This window comes from Episyrphus balteatus, chromosome 3, assembly GCF_945859705.1.
Source record: "Episyrphus balteatus chromosome 3, idEpiBalt1.1, whole genome shotgun sequence".
NCBI classification, from domain to species: Eukaryota; Metazoa; Arthropoda; class Insecta; order Diptera; family Syrphidae; genus Episyrphus; species Episyrphus balteatus.
The window spans coordinates 93,911,288-93,932,590 of NC_079136.1; the positions used below are offsets into that span (position 1 = coordinate 93,911,288).

The 21,303-nt window shown below is 31.0% G+C and overlaps 1 protein-coding gene across 4 annotated transcripts in view; it reads right to left on the reverse strand.

The window, feature by feature from the left end:
* The window catches only part of LOC129916428 (protein fem-1 homolog CG6966), a 74,013-nt gene that overhangs the window by 4,285 nt on the left and 48,425 nt on the right, over positions 1–21,303 (reverse strand). The window contains exons 1-5 of one of the 4 annotated variants that reach the window (XM_055996359.1): positions 12,333–12,359; positions 4,757–5,117; positions 4,093–4,693; positions 1,448–1,701; positions 927–1,366 (exon numbers count right to left, since the gene is read on the reverse strand). In XM_055996359.1, the coding sequence (XP_055852334.1) occupies positions 927–1,366; positions 1,448–1,701; positions 4,093–4,693; positions 4,757–5,117; positions 12,333–12,344 (1,668 nt within the window). In that variant the 5' untranslated portion in view covers positions 12,345–12,359. Of the gene's footprint in view, positions 1–926; positions 1,702–4,092; positions 4,694–4,756; positions 5,118–11,871; positions 12,312–12,332; positions 12,360–21,303 lie in introns of those variants that run through there. The other 3 variants (XM_055996360.1, XM_055996358.1, XM_055996357.1) reach the window with 3 other exon arrangements.

A 21,303-nucleotide genomic window follows, 5' to 3' on the forward strand; every position in this document is an offset into this window, starting at 1 on the left:
CAATGTAAACATTTAAGCATTAACTTCTATATTGAGATGGAAACTGAGCATTACTAGCGATTTTCAATGGAACGCGCATTTTAGGAAATCAATGCAATTCTTCATAATTATCGTTTAGCATAGCAAAAGTAGTTGGTAGTACTATATTGTTGTTGTTACCTTTTATCTACAAGGGGAATAAGCTAATTAACACTTCGGGAAGGCCTGCATGAAATTCTTCGTTCGAATAAAATCGATCTAATAAACAACACAATCTTGAGGAAAAACCAGAAAGCATGTCCAATTCTCAAGCTAAAGAGAACGGTGACTCTTACAACGTTATTTTCAATTACCATTTACAGAATCAGTAAAATTCTGGAATAAGTCAATCAGAGGAGACTAAGGATTATTGTTACTTAAATGCGATCATTTTTGAGAAGCAGTTTGCTTTTCGAGGACATTCGAGAGTATGTCCCTAGTTAAATGTCCAAAAACAGCAAGTTAAGTCGATGAAACCCGGAGTCACACACGGATCGAAGATGGAACCCTTTCTCCTGACAACGTGTAACTTGTGCTTACCCATTCAACAAAAATAAAAAAGGGAACAAAATGTGAAAATCACTTTTATTTTAAGTGGAGTGATTGAATATAAATCAATTTTAAAAGTTCAAATGACCTCAACTCCAATGTGTTTCGCCCAGGTATGACAGGGGCTCATCAGTTACATGTTGTCACACCCTTGCTAAGGAGCAAAACGCGCAAGTAATTATTTTGTTTATACAACGGTAATGAAGACCTATGGAGTGTGGTTTTTGAATATGTTAGCGGTTTATGAAATATTTTGTTTACTAGAATAAAATAATTATTTTCCATTTTCAATTATTTCGTTTCCTTTGACGAAAATAAGAACATATCGCTAATACTAAACAAATATATATTTTACTCACCAAATGTGCACCATGGTCTAATAATGTCTGAGCCAAAACACGCGGGCATGGTTGTGCTGTTGCAGCCAAATGCAATGGTGTATTGCCCGCAACATCTTTTGCATTCGGATCTGCTCCGACTTTGAGTAATGCTTTCGCTAAAGCAGGCGATGGAAATTGACAAGCTGGATATCTTCCAACAAGTGTACCTTCCCGATAACAGGCATAATGTAGAGCCGTCCTCCCCGAACGCACCACAACCTTCAGACTATTTAACTTATACAGAGCGGTGAGAATTTCTCGCTTCATTTTCGGACTAAATTTCTCATCGTCGACTAGACGTGCCAACAGGCATCCAATGTGAAGTGCACTGACAAGTGCACGACTCAAGGCATTCGGATCGCTTTCCAATGATGGCATTGTTGATGATTGTTTAACTTGTTCATGGTACATTAGTTGTCCTGTAAATGCGAAAAAAGAAAACAATTTAAAATAAATTCTAATTGAAAGGAAAAAACATGTTATGAAAATATCATAATTACCTCGTTCTACTTCTAATACAGCCTTATTGAATATCATCAGCATATCGTGAGCTTCGATTGGTGGCACCACACGCCCGCGTGGCAACGGACGTCCGGCTTCGACTAACATAAAACTAAATAACTCAGCAAACGAGAGCAATGATGATTGTGTCATAGGACTCAGCGGTTGCAAGATTTTCTGTTGCATTGTAAGAGCATACGTCCAAAGTTCGATGCATCGATCAAATCGGCCTGCGTCAGCGTAGTGTGCTCCTCTATAATTTATTAAAAATACAAATTAATTAAGAATATAAATAGAAAGTAGCTATTGATCTACATATTTTCTTATTTAAAAATAAATGTGGTAGAATATTTAGATCATTTAAATTAAAAAGCTCATTTGAATTTATATTCTAGAGTTCAGGTTTGGTATGGAAAATGTGCATTTAGAATTAAGATTTTTTTTTTGGGATTCCACTTTGCCGGCTATCAAAAACCGCGAGCTACGGGAAAAGTTTGTCACCCAAACATTTAAGACATTTTTCAAAATTGGGACATTTAAGGAAAACATTGTTATCTGCTTAAGTGTCGCAAGCTCATGCGGTTGTCTAATAAGTAAGATATAAACCAGCAGCTAAGCTAATAGTCGTCGACGAATTGACCGTAGCGCTAAAGTGCTTTGTTTTAAAGCGTTTCTATGAATTGCTTCGATAATAACTTAAAACCTCACTGCCTTTGCGGAGGTTTTTTTTTTAAATAACTGGACATTATGAGTTATTTATGGGACACCATATATAAATAATATTATATTTAATTATTACCATTGCAACTATTGAAAAAAAAATTAATTCTGCGAGAAGTTTTGAAAATTAAAAAAAAAAAATATTGTAGCTTTTTAAATAGAGTTAACGTTAATTTTTCGCATTTTCCGGCCTAAAACTACTTAATTATTATTTTTGGAGTGTTCTCACTAAGATTAGCTAATAACGTATTTTGCGTTTTCTCGACCGCCATACAATTTTTTCACTTTTCAAAATGGAGACAAAATTTTCAAAAAACAAATTTTGGAAAAATGGGTCAAAACTGTCAAATAAGATCAAAAAGACATTGTTTTTGATCTTTGAATAAGCAGGTATCATCTTTTGAACATTTGCGAGGATAAAAAAAAAAATTAAAAACAAATATAAAAGTTTCGTTTGAAAAAAAAGACAAAAAAGTGGAAGACACATTGGACCGCTCCGCTCCTTTAACATGAATTTCATCTTGCTTGATCAAGATTATGTCGTGACTGAATTAATAAAAACAGTAGACAGTGAGACAAGAGTAGAAAAGAATTTTTAAAAATTTTGAAATTGCGGGAAAATATTATATTACGGAAAGTTCAAAGTCTCCTAAGTTAAAACCACTTAAATCGCTCTTCGCGAAATTGGAAAAGCATATTCCGATAAAGGAAATGATTTATCGAAAATTTCTTCGAGTAAAGGATTTAAATGTATAAAAGATTAAATTCTGATCCTCTAGAACCACTGAACCACTGGAATTTTCATCTAATGAAGCATTATCATTGATGAATGATGCTTATCTGTCGGAACATCAATTTAACAAGTTCAAAGCTAAATGTAAGGATATGCAATAGGCCAAAAATAGGGACACGAAGAAATTTAGAGCATTATTTACTAGAAAAACATCGAAGGTAATACAAACACAGATGTTTTAAAGTTTGTTTTGTTTCAAGTTTGCATCACAAAAAAGGGAGTTACTTTTTTGTATTATCTGCAGATATTTTTAAAGATGACGCAATTTTTTATGATTGTGAAACAGATTTAATTAAAATCAGTGCTAAAATTTTAATCTAAAGCAAAACATTTTGCAAATAAATCATGTATCGTCGCTGTAGTTCTAATACCTCGTAACCCAGGAAAGTCTATTTTTCAGGAGAGTCAAAAAACTAAGTATGAAAGGTATGAGAATCAATACAAATGATCTGGTTTTGATAAAGCGAAGCTCTGACAGTATCGATGTTAGCCAAACAGGGTCTTTTCTATTACATCCGGATTTTTTTCAACAATATAATTGCATCATTTGTCCAAAATCGCTTTTTTCTGGGTTACGAGGTATTAGAACTACAGCTATCCTAATACCTCGCCTATCCTGTCAAAAACGTTTGTAAAAGTTCTATTTCTTGATAAAAAAAATTATTCTGCCTTTCTTTTTCGTGAAAAGCAATTTAGGTACTTTTAATTTATTTAAATTTCGTCAAGCTTTTTTAAAAATAAACAAGTATATCCAATCATAAAATATGTTTATGGAAACATTAATTCAAATACCATAAAATGCATTTTTCTGCACTTTTTTGACCCAATTTTTGCAGACATTATAGATCTCTTTAAAAAAAAACTTTCTTTTTTATAGAATTTTATCTATTCACATTCATTTAGTTAAAACTGTTTAGAAAAATATTTAACGGGAGTTAATAATTTTGTCCAATGATAATGATAATCCAGGAATGATAAATGATTTTTTTTTTTTTATGTGAAAACTCGGAAAGATGTGCTACAAAATGGGTAAGTAAAAAAAAAACTACGTTTCTGGAAATATTATTACCACTTAAATAAGAAAAACTAGTAGCAAATGCATTTAGGTAAGCTGAGAATTTTAAAACTTACCTAAATCTAATGTAATAACTAGTATCTGGATGCGTTGGTCCGAGTATTCGCTGTCGAATCACTAATGCTTGCATTCTCATCTCATCTGGATCCATAACTAATTCATCCAGTGCGTCAATATTTGTTACTTCGGTGGCATATTCATAGGCAGCTATCGGTTCACTGACCATCTTTGGTATTTTCGGTTCTATATTTCGATCCTCCATAGCACGACGCCACAGCGACAACGCACTCGACATATCACGTTTCTTATCTACATAGGTCGCCCCTAACAATTCGAGAGCATTAATGCGATCCTCACGCTTAACAGTGGGCAAACTAATTAGATGTTCAACAATGGGCAGGTGACCCGTTACACTGGCTGCTAACAAAGGTGTCATTCCATAAAAGTCTACATCCATGGTGGCGCCATGTTTTAACAAAAGTTGCAGAATTTCCAATGAACCGGATTCGGCGCAGTCATGTAGGGCAGTGTTACCTTTGACACTGCATCGATTCACATCGGCATTTAATGACAAAAGGTATTGGGCAATTTTGAAATGACCTTTATAGCAGGCTATCATTAGGCATGTGTGACCGTGTCTGTTCGCCACTTCAAAATCTATATAAAAAAATATATAAGTTAAAATTGAAGTCGTTCATTATTATTAGAAGTAGATCTTACCTGCACCATTATTCACTAGATACTTAACAATATCAAAGTGGCCATCAAAACAGGCCGCTCTCAGAGGTGTGGAATTTGTTCTGGTCGTACTGTTCACATTAGCACTACGTCTTACTAATAACTTAACTATTCCTATATGACCGGCTGCCGCCGCACACCATAACGGTGGAGCATCCTCTATCGTTTCACCATCAAAGGTAACTGAACCGACTTGTTCAACATCCGCATGGCATTTGGTTAATAAATATTCTACAATATCGTAATGCCCGTGACGACATGCTATAACTAAAGGAGTTGCGCCACCCATTTTTGCTGAAACTAATGTTGCAATCTCGTCCGAGGAACGTCCTTCAAAACAACTCTGAAATTAAAAACAAAAAAAGAATTGTAAGTAAAAGTTTAATAAATATTTTTAAGTAGATAATGATGTTTGTAAATGTTCACTAAAGTAATGAATCGGAAGATATAAAATTTAAATATAAGGTCTTTGTACTTTGTATTTCAAGGTTTGGAAAATTTGAGCTACGATGCTGGACTCCAAGAGCCATATAAGCAAGTAGATCTGAGAATATTCTGAAGGACTAATGAGTATGGTTGATTTCAATTGCAATGGAGTGGGCAACATAAATCAATGAATGAAAACTACCGAGGAAACGATTTCCATCATTTGGGGTTTTCAGATTTTCTTCATTAACGAAAAGGGCCAAACTTTGAATTTTCATTTCTAAAAAAGAAATAATCAAAAGTTAGGGAAGCAAAAAGAAAACAAAATAGATACAAAATGAATATTAAACGATTTTGCCTCTTATTATCAAAAATTTGTTTTATATAAAATTGAAAGTTAATACTTGTGGACAAAATAACTTGTCCTTAACTTGTTTTCAAAAATATTCTTTTTATGTAAGACATGATGCTGCAGGAGCAATTTAAGATTCGTAAAAGAAACCTAAGTATTAATACAAAAGTGGGTAACTCAATTTTGTATGTCTGACTACTTTAGGTTAAAGTTCTGAACTTCAGGTTTAAAGTTCTGAACTTCAGGTTAAAGTTCGTTCCAATTTAATTTAAAAAAGTATAATATTTTTTGTTGGTTGAAGATGTTGCGGTATTGCAAAAATAAGCTTTTCGTTCCCCTAAGCAGCCATAATAGCTCGCGGAATGAAGGACATTCACTAGAGAAAATTTAATCAAGTTTGGTTAAAAACGGGTCATTAGTTAATGAGGTTTCATTAAGTTAGCAAGTGAATCGGAAAGACAAAATTAATTTATGGATACAATTTATTTTTTAGCCGAGATTCAAGTCTTGACTAGACAACGACAAAACCCCGCTGATTATTTATAAGCGATGCGAATAGTTTTTGAGGGACTCTGGCCTTGAAAAATTGGTGTTTGAGTGGCATTGTTAGTTTAAATAAGGCAGATAGTCAATTAAAAATGATTCTCTCTTAAAAAAATCATGGCTTCAAGATTTTTGGGATACGGAATGGATTTTGCTTTGTTCGGTAGGGTCCACACTTCCAATGTTATGCTTGTTTTTTGTGGAGATAATTTTTGAAGAAATAAAAACTTGATCAGTGATCTTAATGGACTCAATTTTAAACAAGCTCTACATAAAAGATGCAGTACTCCTGTAAAAATTCAATGTGATACGGATGCATTTTAACCCAGAATCCCTGTGACCTTTACATTTACAATTACGCCACGAGTTAAGCAATAAATTGATTTTTTTACCAATGGAAAACCCCATTACACAAAATCACCACAGAAAGCAAAAAAAGAATAGTTGAAAGATTAATTCAAGTTCCGGAAAGAGCAAAGAAAAAGAGAATGAGAAGGGGTTAAGTGACATTTTTCGAGTTTTGTGGTTTATAACTTTTTTTTATGAAAATACGAGAGATTTAGAGAAAACTAAAAGGTCTATGAAAAATAAAATTAAAGTTGTCGTTTCACACCTTTATTTTTATATTTTTCAAATTTTCAAGAGTTTATTTTTATTAAAATTTCCGCAGAAGGATTTTAAATTATATAAAGTTCATTGATGAAGTTTCATTTAGATTGATAGTTGTACGATTCTGTTGCCTACCTTTGTTGAGTTTGTAATACCTTAACTAACTAAGAGATTATCATACCAGATAATAATCTTTAAAATCGTGACAAAGAAAAATAAAATAAATCACAACTTCTAAGCTATTAAAGTGCTATTCACCAGTTTCTAAGAATAGCAATTATAAATTATCAGACAAGATAGAGTTGTGTTGACATTTTCTGTTCCGTTACTTTATATTATAGTGATTTTCTTCGAAAGTATTATACAAGTTTTAAACACCTTAAAATCGTTAACATTATTACTATCATTCCTGACTAAGTCAGATGTATTTGAAATGTTTTAGTTTAAATTGTAGGTATATTGGATTTAATTGATTTGCATAGTTCCAGTGAAAAAAAAACAACAATACCGGAAATGCCATACTTTGATTATTTTTTTTTTCAATCGTCATTTCATTCATGAATAAGAAAATTATGTTAATTTTAAAGTCAGTGAGCTGATGGCAGTGAAGGTTTACAACTACAAGACTTCTAATAAAATATGACAGTCTTTTTTTCCTTCTGGGTTTCCTTCAAAACATAAGTTCCTTTTTGGAAAAAAATTGAGAAAAATTTCTATTTTCTCTAATTTTTGTGAGGAGTAAGAGATGATATTTTTTGATGTTATCATTGGTTAAAAAAATTATTAATTGTATTGAATAAAATATGTTCAGGTTGAAACTTATTTATTAATACATACTATTTTTGATAGTCATAATTATTCTTTGATTCCTTATCTACTTAAATATCGTATTCTTTTGTTGAATTCATAGAAAATGATTGCTTGTTCTTTTTTTTGTGTGTTCAAATGAACAAACAATAAATCTTTTAAACACTTTTGTTTCCAAAAGGCTTTAGGGAAAACGAAAAAAAAAAGGAAATTGCCTTGCTCGAAGTCAAATGTAGTTTTTCTATACGCTTACAGGTCATATGTTGAGGGTAATCAGAGTTGTATATTTTGCAAAAGCAAAAATGTAGAACACATATCCAAGCATTCGATGTCAAAGAAAAATGTTTTAACCCTTAACCCAACATTCTGAGCAACAGCAATGTTACTTTCGTTGTTTTCTTTCTTTTTCTTCTTGTCTCTTTTTACAAACAAAAATAGACAAAACATTTTCACTGTTCCCATTTCCGGAATGAGATTGTAACTACTTTTGAAACATTGTTGTTGATTCGAAAATTAATTAAAGACTTTTATTACCTAATAACTTTAATAATACAAGTAGAACTCATCATTTTTGTTGATTGAGAAGGCGAAAGCATTAATGACACCGTGTAAAATTATGTTAACCTACATACTAACTACCAGTGGCGTATTGAGGGGGGGGCTCAGGGGGCTCAAGCCCCCCCCAGCCTCCAAAATAATGTTACTATTTAGCTGATTTCATCATAATCTACATGATTAACTGAAACTTCTTCGTAAATCGTAGAGATTTAGAGGCAGCTCAAATGATCGAGCCCCCCCCAAATTATAAAATGGTTGTTTGTGTTGTAAGTGCCTTAGTTGACGTTGAGGTTTGGGATTTTCAGGATTTTAGTCCAATTCAGAATTCTTCAAATAATTTGTTTGTTGTTTTGACGTCGAATTACATCACCGTTAAATTTAGCAAAGCTTCTTATGCCATCACGTTGTATTTTATTGTCTTGAGTATATTACTTTTTTTCAAAAATAATATTTTTCTCAAAGATATTGGAAATACAAATTGTTTATATCTCAATATCTTAGTGGTCAACAAACTAATAGTTTATTTAAGCAAATTCCAGTTTGTGCTTCTGATTTATATTAAAAAAGGAACATATTATTAAAAAATATATCGCATTAAACATCAAACGAATTTAATTGAAAATTAGTTTTTGAGACTTTTACGTTCTGCATTTCACTTTTTGAGCATTCACTTGCGTTGCCGATAGTGAAATTAGGAGTTCTACATTTTTTCGCTCATTTCGATTTTCTGATCGAATTCAATTCGCTTTGTTTCTGCTTGTGAACTTGGTATCTTTTTCAATGAATCTCCAATTTTTGGACAAAATATTATCAAAACTTATATTTTTATTGTTTTGTAATGTTTATTTGTTGTTAATTTAATACAAAATACATAAAACACATAAGGCATGAATATCATGCCTCTGTGTTGGCAACCTCATTCGCTTTACACTTTATCTAATTCATTTTTCTTTGAAAATTTGCAATAATATCGCCCATGTTCTGCATTTCACTTACCTACAAGTCTCGCAAAATGTGACTTCTTATTTTTTCTTTTAAATTCTGCTTTTTTTCAGTAAAGTTGCCAATAAAATTGTATCCATTTTCAAAGTAGCAGTAATTTAACTTTAGAAACAAAATAAAAATGGATGATCCTTCAGTTTTGACAGTTCGAAGCATTTTCGAAGTTTTCGAAATCGATCGAAGATCAATTTCACGTGAAATTGAAAAGTGATGCCAGTTCACTTTCGGTCGAATTGCGGAAATATGGGCATTTATACCGAAAAAAGTGATGAGTATTAAGGTGAAGCGATTTTATTTTAATTTTTTATTTTCGAATTGGCATAGTAATAAAAAGTTGCGCCATTTATAAACGAACAAAACTGTATACTTAAAATTTTTAAATAATTTCATTTTGAGGTGCCCCAAGTCCTCTGAATGCTTAAAAAGGGGACTTTTTGACCTTTAATAATAAAGTTCAATTTATTTTCTTTTTAATTCATGTTTCACTGAGTGTGAAACTTGAAAAAAATAAGTTACTTGACTTTTTTAATATATTTTTTAGAAAAAAGTCTTACGAAAAGTATGAACAAATGAACATCGAAATTTAAGAATTCTAGATTTTCAACTAACCGCACCTTTGTTAAGATTTTTGATTGAAATCTCAATTAAAAGTGAAGTAAAACATATTTTTTAGATGATTCAAACTCAGTTAAATACGAATTTAAAAGAAAATCTATACTGAACTTTATTTTTTCCCATTTAATTTAAAGGTCAAAAAGTTGCCTTTTTAAGCATTCAGAGGGCTTGGGGCACCTCAAAATGAAATTATTTAAAAATTTTAAATATACAGTTTTGTTCGTTTATAAATGGCGCAACTTTTTATCACTATGCCGAATCGAAAATAAAAAAAAAAAAATAAAATCACTCCACCTTAATGAGTATAGCTCAAAAACTAGACGTGATAGGAGTAAATCTATAAACAGTTTTGAATTCAGCACATGAAACAGTTCGAACGAAAAAGTGTTTTTTTTTTTTTTTAAAGATTACACCTTGCTGTTTGTGTAAAATGTTTGGGATACAAGAACTTGGAAAAATAGCTACTTTGAATGTGAAAGGAGACAATAGTACGAAGTTGTCGGGAGCAGTAAAATGCTACTATACGACTTTCAGTACCGCAGCACAGCGCTTTTCTCTCGATCAAAGATGAATAAAAAAAGAGACAAATTTGTAGTACATTTACCTTATCAAAAAATTTTGAAAAATTTTTCAGCCCCCCCCAAATTTTTTTCTGGATACGCCACTGCTAACTACATACTAGAGATAAATTGCATTTATTTCTAGTATGTAGTTAGTATGTAGGACAAGTTTAAAAAAAAAAATTAACCAGTGTCAAACCATACAATTTCTTCAGGGTTCTGCTTTGAAATTGAAGTCAGAAATTGAGTTTTATTAAATCTTGGAACTATTAATTGGTTCATAGCAAAATGGCATATGAACTATTATTGACCAATGTTTAAGTGAAAGAATTGTACAAAAAAAAAAACAAACGCCAGGGTAAGCAAAATACTGGTTTAAAGCAGGGTTGTAAAATTTAAAAAAATGCATTTGAAATTTAAAAAATTTTATTCCAAATACAAAAAATTGGCATTAGAAAAAAATATTTATTGCAACTGCAAACATTTTTTTTTATTGCAACTGAAAAATATTTGCATTGAAAATAAAATCTTTATTGCAAAAAATTGAAAAGAAAATATTGAAAAAAAAATGAAAAAAAAAATTCAATGCAAAATGTGTGCGTTAAATACTTTTTTTGTAATATTCGTCAAATTTCTTACAACTTTGAAAATTTGACCATACATCAGTCAAAATTGTAATAAATTCGACGAATATTAAAAAAAAAAATATTTAATGTACGCATTTTGCATTGAATTTTTATTTTTCATGTTTTTTTTCCAATATCTTTTTTTCAATGCAAAATATTTTTTTATTTGCAATAAAAAATTTATTTTCAATGCAAATTTTTTTTTCATTTGCAACAATTTTTTTTTTAATGCTAAATATTTTTAGATTTAATAAATATTTGTTTTTCAATGCAAATATTTTTCAGTTAAAATAAAAAATTTGTTTGAACGTAAATAATTGTCAGTTGCAATAAATGTTTTTTTTTTTTTTTTTCAATGCAAATTTTTTTTTATTAGCAATAAATATTTGTTTAAAAATTTGTAATGAACAAATGCATTAAAAATAAAGTGATTTTTTACAACCCTGGTTTAAAATGTAATCTAATATATAATAAAAAAAATGTTTTTTAAGTTGGTATAGCATTTTTAAGGAAAATATAAATGCACAATTTTTGAAAAAAAAAAAAAAAAAATAAAACAGTTTTCAAAATTTTAATTTTAAACACTTTTGTATAAAATTTTTCGATCTGTGGCAAGTATCTTATTAATTAAATAGTAAAATATATTTCTTATATTTAAAAGAAGGACAAGATCGTCTAAGCTGTTTTTAAAAAATATATTTTTTTTTTATTTTAGTAACAAGAAAAAAATTTTTTACGAATAATTACACTGGGCAACAAGGATTTTGTTTTATTAAGTTTCATGAACTTTTCCGAAAGTTTTTTGGGTGCTATCAGCTCGCGTTATTGAGATATTACCGTTATAAAATCTCAGTAATGGATTTTTTGCTACTTTTTTAGCAATTACCTATCTTGCAGTGGTTTTATAGTTTTTTTCTGGAGGTTTTGGGTGTGCTGAACTTGAATCCAAAATCAAAATTTGGACATGAATGCAACACAGTAAATAAAGAGTACACTTACGGCCATGATTCGGGAAAAATATAGGAAAAGTTAGGTTAATTCAAACTGAGTTTTTGTCATATCACTCACGAGTTACACTCTTGGTGTGAAAACAATTTAAAATATTTCAGTGAAAGGCGTAGCCTTTTTGAGAGTCCATCATTTTTCACACGGTATGAATGTTTCAAATTGACACTTTTTTGAATATATGTACATTAAACTAAGGCACAAAAACAGTTTTCTTATTCAACCGAAAACATTCTACACAGGAGACTATTAACAATGCCATTCATGAATGATAAAATGGTGAAACAAAAACACACGCCAAGAATTTCATCCGCAACCGCCACAGCTAAGCGTCCAAATCAAATAACCGACAGATTGAAAGTCTAAATTAGATAAGTTCATTCACTACACTAAGTCTAAGTCCGTCGAGGGTACACTCTCAAAAATGTAGCAAATAATCTGTTAGAGGTCAATACCTTCAAAATCATTAATTCAAACTTTATATTATTTCCGGACATTTAATAGATTTTTGTAAATTTAATCGTCACTATTATGCAGTGTTAAAACTTGTTTTGCCGACTTCCGAATCATCACTAATACAAACAAAAAATAAACAATTAACAAAAAAGCAAGTGGTCATAACTGACTTGCCTTGCCTTGCCATTCAACTTGACCTTGACCAAAGCCCTAAATAAAAGAAAACAAAATCGACTTTTAAATACATAGATAATAAACCTATCTCGTGTATATGGTGCATTATACCACAAAAATTCATGGCAGTAGTTTCTACCATGCCTTCAACCACACTTGCGGCGCGCGACGTTCACTATTACCAATTTATGCTTGTTCGGTTAACGTTGTTTATATGCATACATTTAAAATATTTTTATTTATTTTTGTTAAGAAAACCACCAAAAAAGAAAAAGAGAAAATTAGCGGTCACTAGGTTAGACAAAAAATTCAATAAAAAAAAAAATACATACAAAATGGCTTATACTTTGGCTGTATCGTGAGGTACTTATCGATTTGTACTATATACCATTTGCCATAATGTAAAAATATATCATCACTATATTTCTCGTTCCACTTCCGGCAAAGGTGGCGGCGAACTTTAATCTTGGTAATTATTTTAGCCACAAACTAAAAACATGTGACAGTCATAGCGTCGCCACTCAGGGGTAGTGCAATTGCGGCAATGTTAGTGGCAGTGGACTGACTTGACTATATGCTCACTAACAATAAATGATTGAACTTGAAGAACTTACCCACGTTTGTTTGTATATAGACCAAAAATAACTTTGGTAGCAAAAGTGAGAGACAGCAGCTATAGTCTCGCAATCGTAATGACAACAAAAGAGTATAAAACTTAATCGTTGTTTCCCAAGCCCCCTAATAGCACAACCATAACATTGCGACCTTGAAAGGTGTCAATTCTAGTTGAAAATATAGGTATACTATATTATTTACGTTAGGAAGTTGAGGTTTAATGGTTGTGTTAAAGTGTTATTGTGGGTGCGTTTATTAGATCATCTTACCTAAAAATAAAAAAAGAAAACAAAAATGTTTAGTTTTTCATGATATTTTGACTGCAAGGTAATAGTCCGGGCGGCCACTGCAGAAACGCTCAACTCATCGAGCTAAAGAAAATTTCAAATGGGAAGTGAAAGAGGGCTATTAGTAGTTACGAAAACCACAGGTCTTCCCGTTCGCATCCTGGCACGATTGGCGTGGTAAAGTGCATCGTGCATCTCATAGAATTAAAAGACAATATTGGTGTCAAATTAAAGGTGCTATTGTCAGCTATCAAAATTCAGAGGTCTTCCGGGCGAAAGTCTGGCAGTTTTGTCATGCAGCCCGTTTTAAGGTTAGAAGCGATAAAAGTGAGTTTTTTCATAAAGTCTTGTTTTTTGGTATTTTGGTGGATGAGTTAAGGAGTTTTTTCACTATAAAATAAAAATAAGAGTTATTAGCATTTAAATATAAAACGATGTGTTGGAAAAAGCTTGATAGTTTATTAGCAATGACCCAAAGTATATGCAAAACTACGAATAATTCACGAAAAAGTCTCAAATAATACGCTGCGCCCCTTACAACTTACCGAATTAAAAGGCGAATTTAATTTCAAATTAAAGCTAATAATGTCTTTTTTTGAAAACCAGAGGTCTTCCAAGCCACATCTTGTCATTTCACCCCCCAGCCTGCTTGAACGTTTTAAGTGAAAATCGCTCCTAACCTTAAAACAAGCTGCGTGACCTAACTTGAAATTTTTGGCTTGGAAGACCTCTGGTTTTCAAAAAAAGACATTATTAGCTTTAATTTGAAATTAAATTCGCCTTTTAATTCGGTAAGTTGTAAGGGGCGCAGCGTATTATTTGAGACTTTTTCGTGAATTATTCGTAGTTTTGCATATACTTTGGGTCATTGCTAATAAACTATCAAGCTTTTTCCAACACATCGTTTTATATTTAAATGCTAATAACTCTTATTTTTATTTTATAGTGAAAAAAACTCCTTAACTCATCCACCAAAATACCAAAAAACAAGACTTTATGAAAAAACTCACTTTTATCGCTTCTAACCTTAAAACGGGCTGCATGACAAAACTGCCAGACTTTCGCCCGGAAGACCTCTGAATTTTGATAGCTTACAATAGCACCTTTAATTTGACACCAATATTGTCTTTTAACTCTATGAGATGCACGATGCACTTTACCACGCCAATCGTGCCAGGATGCGAACGGGAAGACCTGTGGTTTTCGTAACTACTAATAGCCCTCTTTCACTTCCCATTTCAAATTTTCTTTAGCTCGATGAGTTGAGCGTTTCTGCAGTGGCCGCCCGCTCTATAAGTAAAATAAACAAAAAACTGAATTATCGACCCGATGGTTCGCAGTTGTTAAAAAGAGAGTTTTGACCAGCAAAACACTTTTTTTTTAAATATAATGAAAGAATTTAGGTAATTTTCAAGTATATTCAGTTTTTTTTTTTTTACTTTTATAACTAAGAAGCAAGATATTTAATAATCTTTGAGCAAGTCAAATGAGTAGTTTTTGAAATATTCAGCCCCAATGATGAGTTTTGCGTGAATAAAGTTAAGTGGAAAATTTAAATTTAATTCGGGTGATATTCGCAATAGCTTTTAAATATCCGGGCGAACAAAAATATTTCGGATGGAAAATTTCCATGCGAAATTCCCAATAGGATTGATAGGGTTTTAAAAATCTCAAAAACCGTCCCCTAAGTTGGAATTAAGTTCATAAAAAGTCAATTAGTTATTATATTCAATTAGCAAGTTTTTAAATAACTTTAAAAAATTACTAATAGGACAAAATGCCAAGTAAAAAAAATTAATTGATACAAATTATAAACCAAGTAATAGGACTTGGTGGTCTTTTGTGCTTATTTGTAGTTGGGACATTTCAACGAATCGATAGAAAAACGCTCCAAATAAATTCCATCAAAGGAGAAAAACATGGCGGATAGCAATTAACGAACAGAATAAGTTTTATAGAACTTGCCCAATTGCCGCGGCATACTTTCACATGAAAACAATTTTTAGCACCCTCTTCGACGAGTTATTTTAAACAGGGCGTTTCACAAGGAATATGCTAAAAAGCTAAAGCGTATAAGTTGGATTGATACAAGAAAAAATCGTATGTAAGAAAGGAAAGTTTCTAAATACTTGACTAAGCTTGGAAAAAAAAATCATTTAAATCAACACTTTCACAATGTTGTGATTGTAAAGCCACATTTTCATAACATTTTCCTTAATTTTGGTTTTGAAAAAAAAGCTGTTTTAAGGAATTGTTTTCGAAAAATTTATTTTCAACCTTGAAATTTTGAAAAAAAAAAAATGTTAGGCATGTAATTGTGTTTAACTTTGTTTTTGGTTTTTTTGACTTAAAGTTCTAGAGGTTGAACCCATCGGCGGTTTTTTCTACCTCAACCCAACCTACACGGTCTAGCTTTTTCTCACATTGCTGGTGAATCACCCTCTATATTGTAGTGACGAAGGAATGTAATCCAAATATTAAATTTGAGTCTTCTTCAGCACTAACCAATACCTATTTCAGTTTCTTGAATCAAAAATTATATTTATAACAGCAGAAATGCACATATATTACAATGTTTATATTTTCTATAATTGATAGACAATATCAAACTTATATTAGTATTGAATACAAAATTGTCTTCATTGATTTGTAACAAGCCGATTTAATGTAATTAAGATTTCACTTTTTTTTTTGTATTGTTTTAATTATGTTATTTCACAATGGCAAAATAAATTTATTGGTTTGAATGAATTGTTTACTAGGAATACACGTTAACTTGACGTGATTTTTATTGGCTAAATTTCAAAAATTGAAAAACCACCGCCGCCGTTGTAGTTTTTGTAATTTTATTTCATTCGATGTAGGTACCTATGTACAGAATGTTGTAATTTAAATTTAATTTGTGTATGGGATTCTGTTTATTTTTTCTTAAAAGTTATTTATTTTTCTTGAAATTAAGAAGAATAAAAGAATTAAATAAATAAAGATACGACATTAAATTTGATTCTAATTAAATTATCATCTGAACTAGAAGGGCAATAATGGCCATTTGTTGCAGTACCTATCTACTTTGTGTTTAAAAAAGCTTATTTGTTTATTTTTGTCGGCTTTTGAAAATAATCCCATTTAAAGTTATTTACGAAAGGATACGAGTTGTTGAAATTTTTTTACGTGGAATTAAAGAACATGGAACAATTTTTGAAAGAAATAATAAAATATTCAAAAATCATTCTGTTTTAATGTTGGTGGTTGTCTCTGACATCTGCACTCAATTTCATGACAATGTTTGAATTTTTTAAATAGCTACGCTTGAGTTTTGTAAACAACCACAAGTGAATCCTGAGATTGTTGAAATGTCTGATTTCACTGAACAAAAAAGAAGGCTATATCGAAGAACCGAATATGTGAATGGTACAAAACGGTCGATTGGGGTAAAAAAAACGTTGATTTTTTTTTCAAGATCGACGATTAACAATTCTAAGAAGAATTGTAATTAATCTTGAAAGATTAAAGAAATCCATTTTGAATGACCATGTATGAGTAATACAAACACAATCGAAGAAAGGATTGATCCCAGATATGAACTTTTCAGGTCTGTACAACTTTGAAGGAGATAAAATAAATTAAAAACATAAAGTCTTTTGAATTGTAACTTATTTGACGGTAATTTTTGCTTACCAACATTTTTCATCGATTCCAAAAATGTATTCAACTCTTGAGATGAAATTTAAAAATGCATTAAAATTTTATAAAGTAAGAATTCATCGAGATAACACCCTTCTATTGTTTAACTACTATCAACAAAAAAAAAACGTATGGAATTAATTCAGGATTAATAATTAACCTCGCTCCTCAAATCATTTGATTTAGGTGAGAAGCTATTTTACCCTGTCCATTTACAGAAAACAATTCCTTCTTAAAAGCAGAGCCGTTCAAATCTTCTCAGGAAACTCAGGACTAAAGCCACTGAAACTGAATTGATAAGAAACTAAGTTTCAAAAATCGATTAACAAATTACGCTCTTCCGCACCAAACAAGTTTCAGTTTTACAATTCAATAATTTGCCCTCATTTCCATATTTTAAGGGTTGAATTAAAAATCTATTTTTCTATTTTCTATTTTTAGAAAGAAAAGTTTCGATTTTTTGCAAAGAAATATAAAACGTTAACGTTAATATTCTTTTTAACCTTGAATTGGTTGAAACGGAGGCGCGTCTAAATATATGTATAGACTCAGCTGGCTAGATACAGAAATTAATTAAGAGAATTAAAAAAAAAAAATAAATAACTAAGTCAGATAATATTACCATAACATGGCATTTGATTCCGTATTATTTCTTATTTTCCTGCTAAAGTAAAAGTTATCAAGAAATACCAATGCTTTATTTTGAATAAAATCTTAGATATGTGTTACTATTTGATTGGATTAACATTTAAATGTTACAAGCATTTTAAGTGGTTTTACCCTACTTTTACCACCTCACCTGTCAATGGTAATAAATGACAGAATGAATACTAACTAATTGACACTGCGTGTTATTTTTAATTAACTCACTAGGTCACTGTTCGCTCTCGTTTCTCATATACCCATAGTACAATTTATGTAGAATTAATAAATTAATATCAAGATATAATTTTATTACATATTATGTGTATAGTATTTCTTTAATGATGACAATGCTCCTTTTTCTTCATCTATAATACATCATCCATGAACTCTAATAATAATAACACTCAAGACGTTCAACTCGTTTAAGTGAGTCACTTAAAGTTGAACCACCACCACCATCAACTAAAGGCAGTGCCCCTGTCTGCTTGATTTTTTTTATTTAAGCTTTAACCACATATCAATGTGACACAACCAGACAAGAGTGTAGTGACAATTGGCAATGACACAAGTACAAAAAAAAAAAAAAAACAGAAACAAATGGCTGATAAAAAGCCAAACTGCACGGGCACACACTGAGGAAATGAAACAAAAATGTCAAAACATTTATCGATTTGATTATTATTTTCTTCATCTTTTGTTCTTTCTTCATTTTCTAGCATGATGATAGCATGATACAAAATACAAATGAAAATCGATTACGTAAAATGGGTAGTGAAAAAGACAAAAGGCACTAGAATAATAACAAATAAATACACAATTTTAGGGTTCATGTTCTTGCTCATTTTTTGAAATTCTAGGTATAGTACAAATATCGTTTTCAGTATAAACAAAACGCTTTATTTGAGATCTATCTACGCAATGTTGCAATGCGTATAGTGCTTATCTGCTTACCTAGAAAGCTTATTTTACAATCTGTCATTCAAAATTCTGCTTTTCACAAAAATGTTAAAAAGCGCGCGCTTTTTTAACATTTTCCAAACCCTTTAAAAATCAGAATTTTAAAAAGCAAAATTTCGAAAAACAGAATTTTCTTGAAAAACGCAGAATTTTTGAATTCAGAATTTTGACCCGATCCCAGATTGTAAATGTGTCAGTACTAGAGGGTATTGTCAATGTAATCACTGCGTTGACTCATTTTGACGTCTCTATTTTTTAAAATAATAACGAAATGAGGCAGGATTTTTTAAATGTACTAAAAATTGTATGGATTTATTTATGTTTGCTGTACTGATATTAAATTTTTCCAACCTTCTCCGGACCCATAGTTCAAATGTCCCAACAAATGTTCAAATATATCTAGAATCTCTAAAATTTGTACAATTGATTTATGCTTCTTAAAATGGCCTTAGTCAATTCCAATATGACAAAATTTTGTAACTTCATCAAAAAAAAAAGGGTTAAGATTGGAGCGAGACAATCCAATGTGTTCACACTTTTTAAAATTTGTCAAATTAGGCCTGCTTCAGGACACTGCCCAAACAGACCCAATTTCTTTAAAATAGGTCTGTTTGGGTTCTTCGTGGAACTTTTGAATTGCATGACTTATCATCAAATTATAAGTTCTGTTTCATAGATTTTATTATTGGGAGTTAAACTCAATTTCCATTGTTTTTTTTTTTTTTTTTGTTCCAAAATGCAGGTTTATTTAATATAAACTGTACAGTTCTTTTATTCAAAGTATTGTCCATCGCTAGACACTAGTTTTTCCCATCTTTCTGGCAATTCCGTCGCAAAAGAACCGATAAAGTTAGGCGGGGCAAGGTTTGGGCTATAAGGCGGGTGAGCCAAGATTTCCTAGCCGCTGTTTTCCAAATAGTTTTTAAACGGTCTTGCAACATGTAGCCGAGCGTTGTCATGATGAAAGACTGTGCACTGGTGTCTTGTCGCATATTCTGTCCATTTTTCGGTGATAGCTCTCTTCAAACGGATCAATTGCATTAAATAGAGGTCCCCTGTGATCGTCTGACCTGATTTCAACAGCTCATAATAGAGTACTTTTTTTCGCTGAACCGAACGTATTCTTTATCATCCACATCAAAATCACCGCTTTTGAATCGTAGAAACCACTTATCACAAGTCGGTTCGGATTGAGCATATTTATCGAAAGCTTCCATCAACAAACAAACGACTTTCGGCAAAATCGGTGTTTTTATCGTTGTTAACAATACTTTGAAATTAATTCATTGGAAATTCAATTCTAATGGAAATAATACTATTTACGATAGGTATATGAAACAGTTTTTCAATATTTCAACAAGTATCAACAAATAATTTTACTAAAAAGAAAAACATCAATAAGAAACTGCTAAACATATTTCGGTGTACAACGTAGGTATTAATTTTCATTATGATGTCACATTTCATTTCAAAAATTAACAAAATTATTGTTTATAATTCCTGTTTTTCCTCTTTAGAATACAAAACAATCGCAGTTAAAAAACATAACAAAAATTCATAACAGTATACGAATACAGATACAGTATCAATGTTTGTCTGTAATAGCGATAAGTATGAGTAGGTGTACAGTGTACACATAGACTTTTACTTGACTTTGAGCTTAAGGCATTCTAATTAAAAGCAACTATCTTATCTATGGACAATTTATTTTGATTTCGTTTTCTGTTATGTATTGTATACAGTAATTATAAGTAATTTTTTATCATTTTTGTTTGGGGGTTTGGTCGTTTTGCTTAATGACGTCAATATACTAATACATACCTGTACTTACGGATAATATTAAAGAAGAAATCAGTCATAAAAAAGAAGTCACATTCAGAATTTGAAATCAAATAAGGAATAATGATGAATAAACCATTGCTATATGTGTTATTTTTTGTTTATTATTTAATAGGCATATCTTAATTTTTTTTTTTTTTTGACAAATCGATGGCATTTTTTTTAAACTCAGTAACATTTCCGGTGTTTTTTTTTAGAGATAAGTGTTTCTAACGTGAGTGCACGCCAATAATATTGTTTCCATTATAATTTCTTTGATGTTTGAGCAATAGACTTTTTTTCAGAAGACATTTTTCGAACAAATCTGGGTAGTCTCATTTTAGGGCCCTATTATAAATTGCAAATCGCTAGAAAAATTGGGCGAATCAAAGTTATTGAGCCTGTAATAAGCGATTCAGCCTTTTAAAAATGATATTTGCACATAATTTTCTTTCTTTTACTGCATTACGGGACATCTTTCGAAGTCCAAGCTGTGCAGGGATTAGTTGTGTTGAAATCACAGTGCCATCTTACTCCTTATATAAACAAAGAGAGAGATAAGTACTACTAAATTGTTATACTGTCATACAAAATATTGTACATCTGCACAATTGCATCTAATTTTTCGTAAAAGAAAAAAAAGGAACATAAATCTGATTATAACAGTTCTTCCAATATAGTAATTTTGTTTTTACACATGAATCCACTTTGCAGTGTATAATAGAAATAAGTATTGTACTCCCATTAAAAAATAAAATGCACGACTGGGTCGCACGAACTTGCTCTTAGA